The sequence below is a fragment of the Lampetra planeri genome, chromosome 40 (genome assembly GCF_965212315.1).
Source record: "Lampetra planeri chromosome 40, kcLamPlan1.2.h2, whole genome shotgun sequence".
Classification (NCBI taxonomy): Eukaryota; Metazoa; Chordata; class Hyperoartia; order Petromyzontiformes; family Petromyzontidae; genus Lampetra; species Lampetra planeri.
Window position 1 is genome coordinate 7,355,479 of NC_136146.1, and position 16,544 is coordinate 7,372,022.

At 47.2% G+C, this 16,544-nt stretch overlaps 1 protein-coding gene across 4 annotated transcripts in view; it reads right to left on the reverse strand.

Annotated features, from left to right (window-relative positions):
• The window catches only part of LOC144731814 (membrane-associated guanylate kinase, WW and PDZ domain-containing protein 1-like), a 70,152-nt gene extending 62,767 nt beyond the window's left edge, over positions 1 to 7,385 (reverse strand). For all 4 annotated transcript variants that reach the window (XR_013588011.1, XM_078613075.1, XM_078613077.1 and 1 more), the window contains exon 1: positions 6,541 to 7,385. Coding sequence is in view for 3 of the 4 variants with exons in the window: in XM_078613075.1 (XP_078469201.1) it covers positions 6,541 to 6,886 (346 nt within the window). In the remaining variant the exon portion in view is untranslated. The remainder of the gene's footprint in view (positions 1 to 6,540) is intronic.
• Between the last annotated feature and the right edge of the window lie 9,159 nt (positions 7,386 to 16,544).

Sequence of the window (16,544 nt, forward strand, 5' to 3'; positions counted from 1 at the left end):
AAAAACGGACCTTGAGTGAACTTAGCCATGCAGACACAAAAAGGTCCCCCCCAATGTGACCCAAAATGTACCCAGCGGTGTCCATGGCAATACGTTTATCCATCTCCTTGTCACCCAGCAGCTTTCATCCCGACAGCTGGGGCGAGACAGCACTCACTGCAACCCCACTCAGCCTCTGTCCTCGTTATCACAGCTGCGTATCTCAGCAGCGGCTATCGGCCCCACAAGACAACACAACAAGCAATGCCTTCCATTGATAAGGCGCTAAATCGTGTAACGAAACGTCTTCAAACGCCGCACAATGGGCGAATTGGACACCGACCAGGAAAAAGGGAAACCTGGGAAGGGTGGAAAGCATGGAGATAGGTATCAAGTATAAACATCGATGCTGGAAGTGAAGAGGTGGAGGGGCTTCGATTTAAAGCTTTCGTGACTGCAGGGATTCATCTTCTTGGTTCTTTCGGTAAAGTCACGTAGAAGGGAAATAATAAAATAATAAAAATAAAACATAATTAAATAATTCTCACGACGTTTCCGCCACAACGCAAGCAGCCGTCCTCAGGTGAAGACCAGGTCTGTCGGGGAGACAGCGTCTTCAGACACTGTCTCCCCGTTGTGGCCGAAACGTCGTGAGAATTACCTTATTATGTTATATTTTTATTATTTTATTATTTCCCTTCTACGTGACTTTACCGAAAGAACCAAGAAGAGGTGGAGGGGCGTTGTGGAGTTGGGAGTTCCAGAGGGCGGTGGCAGAGTTCCTGAAAAAGCGGCCACCATGAGGCCCGAAGCGGGCAAAGGGCACGGAGGAGGCCAGAGTGGGCCCTGCGAAGAGGGCGCGCAAGTAAGCGGGCGGGTTTGTATGTTTGGAGCAAGTCACTCGTTAACATATGTCGTGACGGAACTGCAAGACCTGACCATGGCCATCCGGTGCTCGCCAAGCTGCATTGGCTTCCGGTTGCCAAATAAATACATTAGAAGGTCGCACTCATTACACACAAACTGATTGCCACAAAAAAACCTCAGTACCTTGCTGATCTCGTCAAGGAACATAAAGTATCATGTGAACTCCGGTCATCCTCTCAGTGGCTTTTGGCTTGCCATCGAACAAAGACGCTCACTGCATCTTGTGCTTTCATATGCACTTCTGTGGCCGTCTGGAACGCTCTTCTTTCCGATATTAGAAAGTCACTGGAGCTATGCACTTTTAAATCTACAGTGAAAACTAATTTCTTTAAAAAAAATGCCTTTTCCGTTTAGCTTGTCCTTCCCCCGCACCTCCGATTAGCACGGTTGTCTACGTCCTGTGCGAAAGAAGTTGAACATCATACATACTCAGTTGGAGAGGTTAGGGGGGCAAGACTACGGAGGGACGGGTAAACTAGGAATCACTCCTGGCATTACTTCAATAGGCCTATGTCCAACACCGGCGCTCCTATATGCTCCTTACAAAGTAGTCGCCCACAACCTCAGAAGACAGCTTATGTTAAGTAACGTGAGAAGGCAAATAACATTGAAAAAACACTCGGTGCAGTCATGGGTGACTAATTTTACACTTACTACGCTTGTAAACCAGGTTTAATCATTGTTGGTTTTCTGAATATCAATCCATGACCTCAACAATGTCAAAATAATTAAGCAGACAATAACACACCTTCCCACATTTCTCTCTCCACGTAAAAAAATGTATATTTTTAAACATCCCATGAGCCACATGGCCTTCTGGGGGTAGATATGTTTTCGTAGCACTGGTTTAATACTTACAAACTCTGGACCGGTTTTGACATTTGGCGTCTCATCAGCAGTCAGCCTTGCTTTAAAAAATACTGTGAATAGTGGCAGACGTTTATCGGCAAAGGCCATCTGTGTTAGATACGGGGCACTTTCACCATACCTGGCACTTTTACCAATAACTTTTGAATCACCCGGCCACACTCACGATTCTGTCTCCAATCAAACGCAATTTACAGTAATCCAATAATGAGATGGTGGGCGTGCCACACGGAGCCAAGTGCCACAACGAGGCGATGGGAGTTTTGGCTTAAACTCCTGGCGTGGCTCAAGCCTGATACTATGATGGGCGAAACCGGTACCGCTGGTTCCTGATTGAATCGTGGGCAGGATTCACACGCATTTTGGTGTCATCATCGTCAAAATAACTGCAGTCAACTAAGAGATCGTACTGATCGTTACTGCGGGTGTAATAACCGTAATAATAACACTGGTCACACTTTTTCTGACATAAGGTATTCCAACGATTTTAAGGTAATTTTGGGGTGCTGATTCCAAATCTGGCATCAGTTTTTGTCTATCACATCAGGTTTTTGAGATATAAAATATTGCATTTTCAATAAAAACTTCAGAAGAAAAATATGAAATAAATGTGGATATCTACATAAAATGATATTATAAACACACTATCCTAAAAATACAGCACCATATTTTAACACTAAAACAGTCACTGACTCGCAACAACTTGCAATCATAAGTGACAGAGTTAATTTCGGGTAAAATCGATGAAAATGGGGTATGCCGATAGCATAAAAATTAGATGTTATAGAGAAAATCTGAGATCAGATTTGGAATCAGCACCCTGAAATTAGTCTAAAATAGCTGCAAAAGTCCAGGCCAGAAAAATATGTTTTTTTTGTTGACCAGTGTAATCCATGCCATCCACTTTACTCAGAGTGGACGGTAACGATCCCCAGACGTCAGTCACAAAAGTAGCCCATCGTGTGCCTGTGTCAGGGTCAAATTTGTGATCAATTCCGAATAATTATCTTCAAATTACTCAATTGGGATTATACACAAAGCAATCATCTAATAATAGATGGGAAAAGGGCAGCGTAGAAAAAATATACCGTTTTGTGGATATTGTGTTTGGGCGAATGTGAACGTCAGTGGTCAGCGTTAAATTTGAGGTGGTTAGTCAGGGCACAGGTCTAAGAGACAGAGTGAGTGTAAAGCTGGGGTCGTAAATATGAGGTACAGTAAAGGAGTAGGGGTTTGTGTCATTGACCAGTGCAATGTTGCCGCAACATTGTTGCTAACAGCACTGTGTTGTTCCTGTTGCGCCGCATATTTGGGTGTGCGGTAACACTGGGAGAAATATGTTGTTTGGTGATGGTGCTGCATTAGCAGTGGTGCACAAGCAACACAAGTTCAAAACATTGCGTCAATAACAGTGGTGTTAAAGCCAGTGTTTTTTGTCGAATGTGCTGGGTTTTTTGGGGAGAATGTCAGTTGCACGTGCATTGGCAACATAACTTTATTTGCAGAAGTTTGCACGTTCAAAGGCGCTGTGGATTGGCTGGACGAGGGCACGTAACTCATCAAAGTTCAACATGGCAGATTTATTTGTATTATAGCCTAGGGGTCGTGATCAATCTGCCTTTATGTAATATATGCACCTCATTTATCTGAACTGCTTTACATGATTGCACCCTTATACAAAGTAGGCACATGCCATTTTTGTAACTTTCCGACCCGTCCCTATTGGACATCTGTGAAAAAAAGCTTCATAGCTCATCGGATTCCTCGGGGATAAATAAACATTCTGATTCTGCTGAGTGCGGGTGAGCTCCCAGGGCTGGGCATTCAGGCAAGGGGGGATGTTGATGCCAGCACTCTGGCCTCTATAGCCCGAGCTGAATCAACCATTAAAGACTAGGAATGTGACCGAATCCATTTTATTCGTTCTCTTTGTAAACTTGTGTCCCCCCCCCACCACCACAGTTTTGCACCACGAGACGATTAAATTCATTCAGATGCACCGTACAACATCGTGGTGGAGAACTGCCCGCAGATGCGGATATCAGAGAGCTTCCACTGAGATCGCCTTCAAGTCACCTCTGGTCCACGAAGTTGGGGGTAGCACTTTCGGGCACAAATTAATCGCCATGGGCTCAGTAACGTGCAACTGCCTTGCACATGAGAAACAACCGAGTTGCAGGGTTTACATCGAACATTTGAATAAAGCCAGAAAGTCAGATTACAACGCGCGAATTTTGCTCAAGGCTTGTGTTGGGGTTTGGGCTCAGAATAGATGCTGTTGGACAGGAGGCATGGGGAAGACGGAAGCTTGTGTTGCCTCCGAAACGTCGTGATTTTTATTTTATTTTACTTTTATTAATTTTAATTTTTTACCTACGTGACTTTACCGAAAAAACCTAAGAATATGGGGAATGGTTGTTAGCATGAACAGAACCATCGCCGTGTTGGTCATCGGGTTGCGTGGTCATACTTCGCCGTGCTGGTAGATGCAGCACTGTGCAGAGAACAGTCCCAGAACCGGCTCACACCTCACTTCGCAACTTACGTCAGCCGTGGCCGAGAATCAAACGCAGATCGCTAAGATCATTGCGCAGTGAATTAGCGACTGCGTCTCCACTCTCCACCCAGCAGTGTTGTTATAAGGGTCAAGGTCATGGGTTACGGGAGGTGGGGTCACTGTTTGGGGTATAGGGTCGGTGTCATGGGTATAGCATGAGTGTTACGGGTACAGTTGTAATCTTAAGAGTAGAGTGTTTGGGGTATTCGCATGTGAGAGGCAGTGTTTATGTTAGGGGTTTAGGGTGAATGTCTGGTGTTTCGGGTTGGTGTTTAGGGTATTGGGTGGTGTTAGGAGTAGAGGATTCGGGTTTAGGTGGTAAAGGTTTCGTTGTAGGGGCGTGGTTGTGTGTGTGGGGTTATGCTTTGGAACTATGTGGTGTTACAGCCGTGGTGTTAGAGACTCAGTGTTAGACTTGCTGCGTTAGAGCAATGGTGCGAAACTATCAACATTCGACTCGTCGTGTGATGTTGGATGGTGTTAAAATCAGTATTAGTCTCACAGTGTTGGACCCAGGGCACTAGAGGCTGTGTTAGTCTCACAGTGTTAGACCCAGGGCACTAGAGACTGTGTTAGTCTCACAGTGTTGGACCCAGGGCACTAGAGACTGTGTTAGTCTCGCAGTGTTGGACCCAGGGCACTAGAGGCTGTGTTAGTCTCACAGTGTTGGACCCAGGGCACTAGAGGCTGTGTTAGTCTCACAGTGTTGGACCCATGGCGCTAGAGACTGTGTTAGTCTCACAGTGTTGGACCCAGGGCACTAGAGACTGTGTTAGTCTCACAGTGTTGGACCCAGGGCGCTAGAGACTGTGTTAGTCTCACAGTGTTGGACCCAGGGCGCTAGAGACTGTGTTAGTCTCACAGTGTTGGACCCAGGGCGCTAGAGACTGTGTTAGTCTCACAGTGTTGGACCCATGGCGCTAGAGACTGTGTTAGTCTCACAGTGTTGGACCCAGGGCACTAGAGACTGTGTTAGTCTCACAGTGTTGGACCCAGGGCGCTAGAGACTGTGTTAGTCTCACAGTGTTGGACCCAGGGCGCTAGAGACTGTGTTAGTCTCACAGTGTTGGACCCAGGGCGCTAGAGACTGTGTTAGTCTCACAGTGTTGGACCCAGGGCGCTAGAGACTGTGTTCGTCTCACAGTGTTGGACCCATGGCGCTAGAGACTGTGTTAGTCTCACAGTGTTGGACCCATGGCGCTAGAGACTGTGTTAGTCTCACAGTGTTGGACCCAGGGCGCTAGAGACTGTGTTAGTCTCACAGTGTTGGACCCAGTGCGCTAGAGGCTGTGTTAGTCTCACAGTGTTGGACCCAGGGCGCTAGAGACTGTGTTAGTCTCACAGTGTTGGACCCAGGGCGCTAGAGACTGTGTTAGTCTCACAGTGTTGGACCCAGGGCGCTAGAGGCTGTGTTAGTCTCACAGTGTTGGACCCAGGGCGCTAGAGGCTGTGTTTGTCTCACAGTGTTGGACCCAGGGCGCTAGGGACTGTGTTAGTCTCACAGTGTTAGACCCAGGGCGCTAGAGACTGTGTTAATCTCACAGTGTGAGACCCAGGGCGCTAGAGACTGTGTTAGTCTCACAGTGTTGGACCCAGGGCGCTAGAGACTGTGTTAGTCTCACAGTGTTGGACCCAGGGCGCTAGAGGCTGTGTTAGTCTCACAGTGTTAGACCCAGGGCGCTAGAGACTGTGTTAGTCTCACAGTGTTAGACCCATGGCGCTAGAGACTGTGTTAGTCTCACAGTGTTAGACCCAGGGCGCTAGAGACTGTGTTAGTCTCACAGTGTTAGACCCATGGCGCTAGAGACTGTGTTAGTCTCACAGTGTTAGACCCAGGGCGCTAGAGACTGTGTTAGTCTCACAGTGTTGGACCCAGGGCGCTAGAGGCTGTGTTAGTCTCACAGTGTTAGACCCAGGGCGCTAGAGACTGTGTTAGTCTCACAGTGTTAGACCCATGGCGCTAGAGACTGTGTTAGTCTCACAGTGTTAGACCCAGGGCGCTAGAGACTGTGTTAGTCTCACAGTGTTAGACCCATGGCGCTAGAGACTGTGTTAGTCTCACAGTGTTAGACCCATGGCGCTAGAGACTGTGTTAGTCTCACAGTGTTAGACCCAGGGCGCTAGAGGCTGTGTTAGTCTCACAGTGTTAGACCCAGGGCGCTAGAGACTGTGTTAGTCTCACAGTGTTAGACCCAGGGCGATAGACTCACCGGGCTTCACGACCTTCACCCGCACCGGCTGCTGCTGCTGCTGCTGCTCCTGCTGCTGCTGCAGCACCAGCAGCAGCAGGGCCCGCGCGTCGTGCAGGATGAACCCGGCCACGGGGGTCGCGTCCACCTCGAGGACGACGTCCCCGGGGCACAGCTGCTGCTCCCCCCCGCTGCTGCTGCTGCTGCACCGCTCGGGACCCGGGGCCCACGCGGCCACGCACACGAAGAGGCCCCTCTCGGCGCCGCCGCTGAGCTCCAGGCCCAGGGTCCCCGCGGGGCCCGGCCACAGGGCCACGTCCCGAACTCGCGTGGCCCACGCAGCGCGTCTTCTCGCCGCCTTCGCCATCGCTGGGGCAGCCTCCCTCCCTCTCTCTCTCAACAACGACCCCGACAGCAGCAGCAACAACAGCAGTAGTAGCAGCAGTCCCTCTCACGCACTGCTAGCGGTGGCGAGCTCGAATCAACGCATTGTGGGACACCCCCTCCGTTCACCCGCAGGCCTCCATCTCCCCGTGTCCCTCCCTCGGTGTCTCTGTCTCTCACCTTGCGTCCACCCCTCCTCCTCCCACGGTGTCCCCCCCGTGTGTGTCCGTGTCACTGTGTCACTCTCGGTCTCTCTCTCTCTCTCTCTCCCTCCCCGTGTTTGTCGGGTTTAATCCTCTTCTCTCGTCGATCTCACGGCGCTCACAATCCTCTCCGCGGTCGTGGCGGATAAATTCAAGATCCGTTGGGTGGGGAGGCGGTGATGTTGCTGATGGTGATGATGTTGCTGATGATGATGATGGGGGAAGGAGGAGAGCGAAGCGGAAAGGGCAGAGGCTGCACTTTGCCCGCTGTTCGCAGCTCCGCCCTTCCCTCTCAAGCCCATCGCTCCCTCCGTCTCCTCCACTCTCACGCCTCCCTCTGGACAATCTTACCCATTGCATCTCTCACCCATTGCATCTCTCACCCAGTGCATCTCTCACCCATTGCATCTCTCACCCAGTGCATCTCACCCATTGCATCTCTCACCCATTGCATCTCTCACCCATTGCATCTCTCACCCAGTGCATCTCTCACCCATTGCATCTCTCACCCATTGCATCTCTCACCCAGTGCATCTCTCACCCATTGCATCTCTCACCCAGTGCATCTCTCACCCAGTGCATCTCTCACCCATTGCATCTCTCACCCATTGCATCTCACCCATTGCATCTCTCACCCAGTGCATCTCTCACCCAGTGCATCTCTCACCCATTGCATCTCTCACCCAGTGCATCTCTCACCCAGTGCATCTCTCACCCATTGCATCTCTCACCCAGTGCATCTCTCACCCATTGCATCTCTCACCCATTGCATCTCTCACCCAGTGCATCTCACCCATTGCATCTCTCACCCATTGCATCTCTCACCCATTGCATCTCTCACCCAGTGCATCTCTCACCCATTGCATCTCTCACCCATTGCATCTCTCACCCAGTGCATCTCTCACCCATTGCATCTCTCACCCAGTGCATCTCTCACCCAGTGCATCTCTCACCCATTGCATCTCTCACCCATTGCATCTCACCCATTGCATCTCTCACCCAGTGCATCTCTCACCCAGTGCATCTCTCACCCATTGCATCTCTCACCCAGTGCATCTCTCACCCAGTGCATCTCTCACCCATTGCATCTCTCACCCATTGCATCTCTCACCCATTGCATCTCTCACCCATTGCGTATCTCACCCATTGCGTCTCTCACCCATTGCGTCTCTCACCCATTGCGTCTCTCACCCATTGCATCTCTCACCCATTACATCTCTCACTCATTGCATCTCTCACCCAGTGCATCTCTCACCCATTGCATCTCTCACCCAGTGCATCTCTCACCCATTGCATCTCTCACTCATTGCATCTCTCACCCAGTGCATCTCTCACTCATTGCATCTCTCACCCATTGCATCTCTCACCCATCGCATCTCTCACCCAGTGCATCTCTCACCCAGTACATCTCTCACCCATTTCATATCTCACCCATTGCATCTCTCACCCATTGCATCTCTCACCCATTGCATCTCTCACTCATTGCATCTCTCACCCATTGCATCTCTCACCCATCGCATCTCTCACCCAGTGCATCTCTCACCCATTGTATCTCTCACCCAGTGCATATCTCACCCATTGCATCTGTCACTCATTGCTACTCACAAATCACACGTCTCACGTATTGAAAAACAATCCGGAGTTGAGGTCTGGCACGGTACACCAAGACCGTAATTATCAAACATATTGGGGGGAGGACACCCCCCCCCCATATTCAAATATGCTCAAAATGCCCCCCCCCCCAATATATTGCTATAAAAAAAGATTTCTGTTTATATGATTGTGGTTATGGTTGTACTTTATTAATCCAGAATCTCTGCCATTATATACAATGAAACAAGAAACGGTAAAAAAAAAAGAAAACCAGAGCAATGTAATACAATACACTATTAGACATTATTGTTAAAAATAAATAAAAAGTCAATCCTATGTGTTAGTGAATTTTCTTATATTTTAAGCAGGAAATGAGTTTTCAAATTTAGAACATTTTCTGGGGGGGGGGGGGGGGGGGGCAGACCCCCTGGAAAATTTGGTCCCCCCCAATGTTGACTTCATGGCTACGGCCTTGCGGTACACAGAATATACAACTCTTGCCTGGTACGAAGGAATAACTTTACCCAAATAATATGAGTTGAACGGATTGTTTGTTCCGGTGTTAATCATGAGATGTTGCTGCCCAGACTAACGACAATAGCAGACACGCACATTCGCCTGCTATTCGTAATGTTGATTCTTCTATGCAAAGCAAACAACTATTGGCCAAGACATTAACGGTGAGAAAAATAAAAAAAAATCAACAGAGTTGATGGGTTTGGCCTGAGTGCAGCGTGAAAACGCATAATTCAGACACCACGTGACCACATGCATAAGTCTTGACTTAAAGCTTAAAAGTCACGTAGATAGGTACAAATTAATAAAACATAATAAATATAAAGTCAAGATTTAACCGCTTCTACGGGGAGGGTTTCCACTTAACTATAAGATCTTTCAACAAACTTCGAGACAGGAAGTCTCATCTGATCGAGTCAGTCACATTTCTGAAAAGATGCCGCGACTCTAAGATAATACCGACCGCCTTTACACTTACATCTGCTGCTGTCACATCTCCTAATGCTAAACGAATCTTGTTAAGGGCAGGCTTTGCCCTGATCTCAGAGAGAATTAGATTGCTCCGAATTGAACAAGACCATGTGGATAAGATACTCTTGAAATCACACTTAACATTGACAGAAAAAATGTGTACATCTGATTGGGAACATGTAAATAACATGACAGCTTCGTCAGCCGCTACAATGTCAGCTAAATGTAAAGATAACCTGATTTCCAAGTTCAACCTCCATTCCAAGAAGAAGCCAGATCAACACATTAAAAAGTTAGACGTTGTTATTAATCTGAGTCATAATCCAATTTCGGACGGCCTAAAATCGTTTTTGGCTAAAGGGTTGAACTTTGAAGTCACCCCTAAACAAATCCCAGTGGATGATATAATTGCCCATGTCGATGTAGCCCTTAAGGGGTTGGGACACATCGCTGCAGACGTAGCAAAATCGGAAATCTCAGCAATCCTCAAAAACGCCAAGACACCAATCAGCAACATCAGTAAGGATGAATGTTTTGAACTATCTCAATTAAAAAAAAAGGGATGACATTGTTATCCTCTCAGCCGACAAGGGCAATGCCACGGTCATCATGGACAAAACCACATACAATAACAACATTCAAGACCTACTTAATGATGGTAGCTACACACAAATTAAAAGAGATCCCACCAACAGCCTCGTCACAAAAACCAACAACATCATCACTGATTCAGCTTCATTAATTGACATCTCACTATATCCAGGTGATTTTCTCGGTAGTTTCTTTTTTCACCAAAGTTCCTGTGCCGACACCATTGCAATCAACAAGGATGGAATGCTGATGTACCGGCCCTGGTTAGACACTGCCTCACCAATACATACTTCACCTGGAATGGAACATTTTACAAACAAGTTGAAGGCACCCCAATGGGTTCTCCCTTATCTCCGGTTGTAGCCAATGTTTTCATGACAAATTTGAGACAGACGCCATCCAGGCATCTACATGACTTTACCGAAAGACTCAAAATATATAACCTGGATAAGTGTTTTATATTCATTGTGACTAACAGCATGAATTAGAGTTGTTTTGGTACAGTTGAAATCCACTGGGCAATAAATGCACATTTTCGATGGGAACCCGGGGTTCCAAAAACCTGCAGGTTACAGCAAAACATGAAAATGATCCAAAAACAAACTGTACACTGGAAAGTTCCAAATGGCAAGGTCGTACAATCAGCACACAGACTACCCATACAAAGCTCGTAGAAATCTGAGGTTATTCCAGAGATTAGCAGCCGTGACACGGAAATCATTTAAACCAAGGTTGGATCTCACATCGTGGAGGACTTTGAGCAGGAACAGGGAGGAACTTCTAACGATTGAGGAGTTTACCTGGAGGATCAAATCATCGGGAAGATATTTAGCAGACTTACGTCGTAACACTTTGATGAGGAAGATAGCCCAATGCCGTTCCATGCGTAGATTAAGTTGGGGCTGATTAGAGTTTAAGTAAAGTTCATAATGATGAGTTCTGCATGGGACAATGAGGGTGAAACGGAGTAGGACAATGGAACCAATCTGTCTCCAGAGCTGAGCCCACACGAAGCCTGTAAATGGCATCACAATAGTCGAAGATGGGGAGTCTAGTGGCTCTAACAATATCCAATCGCAGTCGGGTTGGAATGCAAAGCAAATTATTTGTGTATAGGAAGCCAATCTTCATCTTGAATTTGTCTTGCACATATGATCTATATGTGCAGCAAAAGATAGCTTGTGATCGAGGATGACGCCTCGATAGTTCACGTAATGTATTATAATCCAACATCTAGTACAATAAACTATGGCTAACTTGTTTCACCTCGTACGTACTGGATATTGTATATACTTTAGATTTCCGTCAGTGGCGGCTCCTGCAAAATCTCTCAGGGGGGGCAAATGTCTGGATGATTGATAAGGATTAGGTCCACCCATGCAATGGATAAATTAACAGCTTAAGCATGTAAAGGCAACTTCACTTCTTTAATATTAATGAAAAATAAAGTGACTTACAATACATCTTGTTTGTTTCTATACTCACTATTAAAACAAACCACTCAAGTTTATTTTATTAAAGATTCCACTAGGTGGCGACAATTTATATTATTGGATGAAACGTGCTTACGTATGATGACGTAAGCACGTATGATGACGTAAGCACGTTAGGGCGAGCCCTCCCGGAAGCCATAGAGAATGCATTGCAGCGCCCCCGTTCGAAAAAAAACATCAATGAATGTAAGTCTATGGGACCACTCGGGGCGATTCTCAGCTGGAGGGAAATCGCCCAAAAAGAGGCGGTACTCCACAGAACGTAGCATGACGCTGATTGGACTATATCCAGAGGCACAGTGACGGCTAGCGTGACTCTGTGGTTGAATGACATTGGTGGTGCGTCGCCCAATCGCCCTAATGAAGAAACCGCCCCTGATTTCCGTATATAACATAATTTATTGTAAACTAGCGGGAAGTACCCGGCGTTGCCCGGGTCAAACAAATATTCCAAACCTACTCTTAAAAATCTAACAGCAGTGCATACTGACTGTGGTGGTACCTGCTATGATTATAGCAGTGCATACCGACTGTGGTGGTATCTGCTGCTATCACTACAATAGTACATGCTGACTCTATAGCAGTATTTTTCGACTCTATAGCACAAAGTACTCACCTGACAGAGTGGTGTGGTGAGGCCTAGTCCCGTGCAGAACCTCCGGCCTCGCCTAGATTGTCCAGCCGGCCGAGGTGGCACCTTGGCAGGCTGGGGCTGAGATGCTAGCCCTGACCACACCCCCCCCAGCCATGATCTACCCGGCCGCTCTGCAGTAATATCTACGGTCTATAGTGGTAGCATCTACTGACTGTATAGTAGTAACTGCACGCATCGGGGTGGGGGGGACATCACACAGTGAAGAATTTACCTGATCGTTTAGTATATTTTAATAGCATTTTTAACGCGAAAGAAAATGTCCCCCTCAGTCCCACCGAAGGCGTGCGACTTGGCATGGGCCGTCCCCTCCAACAATGGCATGTGAGGTGGTACGGTCGTGCACGCGTCATGAATAAATAAAAAGAAAGCACACAAAAATCGCTAATTAAACTAATTAAAAGTTGACGGATGTAAAAAAGGAATAGCGCTTGCTCACATCGCAAGCGCACAAACACAAACAAACTCACACAAACCCACACACAAACCCCACCACAAACCCACAGACAAATTTTTACTTTTATATATATAGAAGAAGATTAAATTAACACGTAGGCTTTAAAAAAATTGTAAGTACTCAAAAATTGTAAATATTGTGGTTTCACGCTTCAACACACCGGTGGGCTAAAGCAGTGAACTATTTGTCTTTTGTCAACGTGACACTTTTTTGCTGATTGGCCGTGTCGGGTGGTGGAGGGTTACGACACATTTATAAATAACGCGATCTCACCCAAAAACGTTGATTATGAAGAGGATTAAATAATATCCTTCATATGAATATATTGACCTGACAAGAATCAAACTTTGCACCCTTATGTGCACGTTGATGACATCACTGCCCATATTTAAGGGCCAAGACTGGAGCACATTGTCACAATTCTGGCCACTGCCCGATGATGCTGGTTGTGACCATCAGCGAAACGACCGATACCCGATTGTTAAGGGCTGTGACATTGCTCGCCATCACCACACCGGTGGTGCTGCTGATGCTGGAATGAATTGCCACGTTTGTTGATCACGTGACAACTTTACATATTGGCTGTGACACACATTTTACTTACGCGATCTGACACAAAAATGTATTATGAATTTTATTGGTTGCGAAAGCCCACGTGTTCAATGTATTGTTGTGTTATCCAGTGAGTCGAGTAATCGAACCGTATATAATTCGGCGCACACACGTAGCACAGCACCGCAGGTATCCGTGTCGCCCTCTGGTGGATACACGTAGCACGGCACCGCACGACACATAGCACGGCACAACACGGATCCGTGTCGCCCTCTGGTGACCACACGTATGTATGTACGTGTATGTATGTTGAACTTATTTCGCACCGTACGTTGGCAACCGTGCTAATCGGAGGTGCGGGGGGAAACAACTAAACACAAAAAGCAGTTATACAAAAATCAGTTTTCAATGTAGATTTAAAGTGCATAGCTCCATTGGCTTCCTCATATCGCAAGAGCATTCCAGACGGCCGCAGAAGCGCATCTGAAAGCGCGCAATGCAGTAACCGTCTTTCTTTGATGGTTAGCCAAAAGCCGCTGCGAGGATGACCGGAGTTTGCGTGATGGTTTATGCACCACACGCTGCACTATAGCAGCGGCTACTGGGAAGATACGGCGTTGGATAGTTCCTGAAGCTGCTTGGGGCCGTTCATAAATGACGTCACGCACCTAAGGGGAGGGGGGGGGTGAGACATTTGTGACGATGTGTGACGAGGAGGGGGGGAGGGTTGAGAAATGTGACATCACATCAAAATGCGCAACTTTAAATAAATACAGACAACACGTTCTACTTAATTAAACAGACTTTCCAATAAATGTTTTCTCCTACAACATCAGAGTGCAGCGCCACATTAAACGCGCACTACAATGACAATAGTTTAAAGCGATTTGAAGCATGTTTTATTTTCAAAATGGAAATATGTTTTGGGGGGGGGGGGGCAGAGCTTTGTGACGTCATATTTGAGGGCGGGTCTGACTTTTTGTGACGCCGTGTGACGAAGGAGGGGGGGGGGGGCAAAAATCGTCAAAAATCGTGTGACGTCATTTATGGACGGCCCCCTTCACGCTGAATTATATTCAGTGTAATAGACCTCCATGCACAATGTTCACATGGTGAGTGGCCGTGGTGTAGTGGTGAGCGCCCTGGATTCAATCTCCAGCGGAAAACAATAGCGCAAGATTCTCAAATCCCTCTGCCACGGCAGGAGAAATGGGTTCACCCCATATTCTTAGGTTATTTCGGTAAAGTCACGTAGGTAAAAATAAAAACAAATAATAGAAATAAGAATAGAAATATAATAATAATACTGGTTCACCCCAGTTGGACTTATGACCAGGAGGTCGCGTGTGGTTGCGCGGGGTCAGTATGGGTAAGCACACAACTTACAACACCTGTTGTCAACGTGGCAGAGTACCCAAATAGGTTCCAGAGTTCTGCTTGAAGCGTCAGCACCTTCAACGTTTACAGCGCGGCTCTGTGTTGGTCCAGGGACGAGCGGGTGGGGTGGAAGCTGGCAATTTAAAGCGCCGCATGGACCATGGACCATGTTTTTAATGACGATGTCGTGAAGATTCTTATCGGTGTCGGGATCAGGAATTTCAGCAGAGATGATGTCGTCGATTTGATTTGTTTTGAGTCCATTCATCAACCAAGTCAAAATATGTGCATGTGGAAAACCTATCTTTTGCCACTCGATGGAATGAAGACAATATTTAACCGAGCTCAAAACTTCGCCTTTGATGAGAACATTCATGAATTTGATGAGCTTCTTCTGGAAAATTCTTGCCACCAAATCATATCGGTCCGTTTTTGATTGGCCGTTAATAAAATTATCTTCCATCTCTTTGCCATTGTGAGCGCCTCAACCCACCACAGTCACAGCACACGTCTGCCGACCGACCCTTGCAGCACTCTCCGATACAGTGATACAATGTCAGACATTGTATCACTGTATCACATTGAATGTCATACAGTACGTACATCGCCAAAATCAGCCATTGTCAATCCTCCTTCCAAGATGCAACAAACGCACTCAGCACCTGCGTACGAACCGAGCCACTCTCTCGCACTCAATATTCCTACGATATCACCCAGGAATGTCCTTAACGCTCGTGACGTCACTCCACATCGACCAGCCCCCCTCATTAATATTCATGAGCAGGTGACGTCCTCCAAATGGACACCCCCCACCCCCACCCCCTCTCATTCATAATCATGAGCCGGTGACGTAACTCCACATCTAACAGCCCCCCTCATTAATAATCATAAGGTGACGTACTTCAAATGGACCCCCCCCCCCCATTCATAATAATTAGCGGCTGACGTCACTCCACATGGGGGGCCGAGGCGCCTCCTCCTCCCTCCTCAGCGTCAACTTACAACCCTCACTACAAAGGCAGAACCCTCACGTCACGTGATCTCCGTAACGCTGTTGAGACATGGAAGTAAAAAGGACGTCATGATGAACAAGGGATTATAACCTTAAAATGAAATAGGTCTGTGTCACCGCGCCCTTACAAATTGTACACGAATGGATGCAATGAATATCATGTCACGGTCTGCTTTTCGCTTGCAAGTTTCAGAGTTACTGCCATACACCCGTCCTTGGACGGGCAAAAGGCTAGTATACAATAACGGACGTCCACCACTGTGTGACGGTCACACTCTCCCTCCCACATAAATATCCCCCATATAGCGTTTAACTGTTGGGTCAAGCGCTGTTAGCGAGCACTTATGAAGGCTGGAACGGCACATGAGGGGGTGGGTGGCCAGCACCACACGCGGCCGCATTTGTATCCCTAGTTGCGAAGTTTACACAGGTACTCATTTGAGGCTGAGTCGACCTATGGGAGGCCCAGGACCAGTCCAGATAATTGTCACTGGTATTGGCCATGAGCGGGAAAGAACTCGGGTGGTCGGTCGGGTTCGTAGTGCAACACGCTAACCGCTACACTACCACTTAGCCCTCGGCAAGGTAAGGTAAAAGTTAAACGGTAAAAAAAACAAGACAAACTTTACCCTACCTTTTACCTTACCACAATACAATCGCTCTACCCTACCTTTTACCCTTTAGCAGGTAAGGTAAAAGGTAAACGATAAAAAGCAACGAGCCT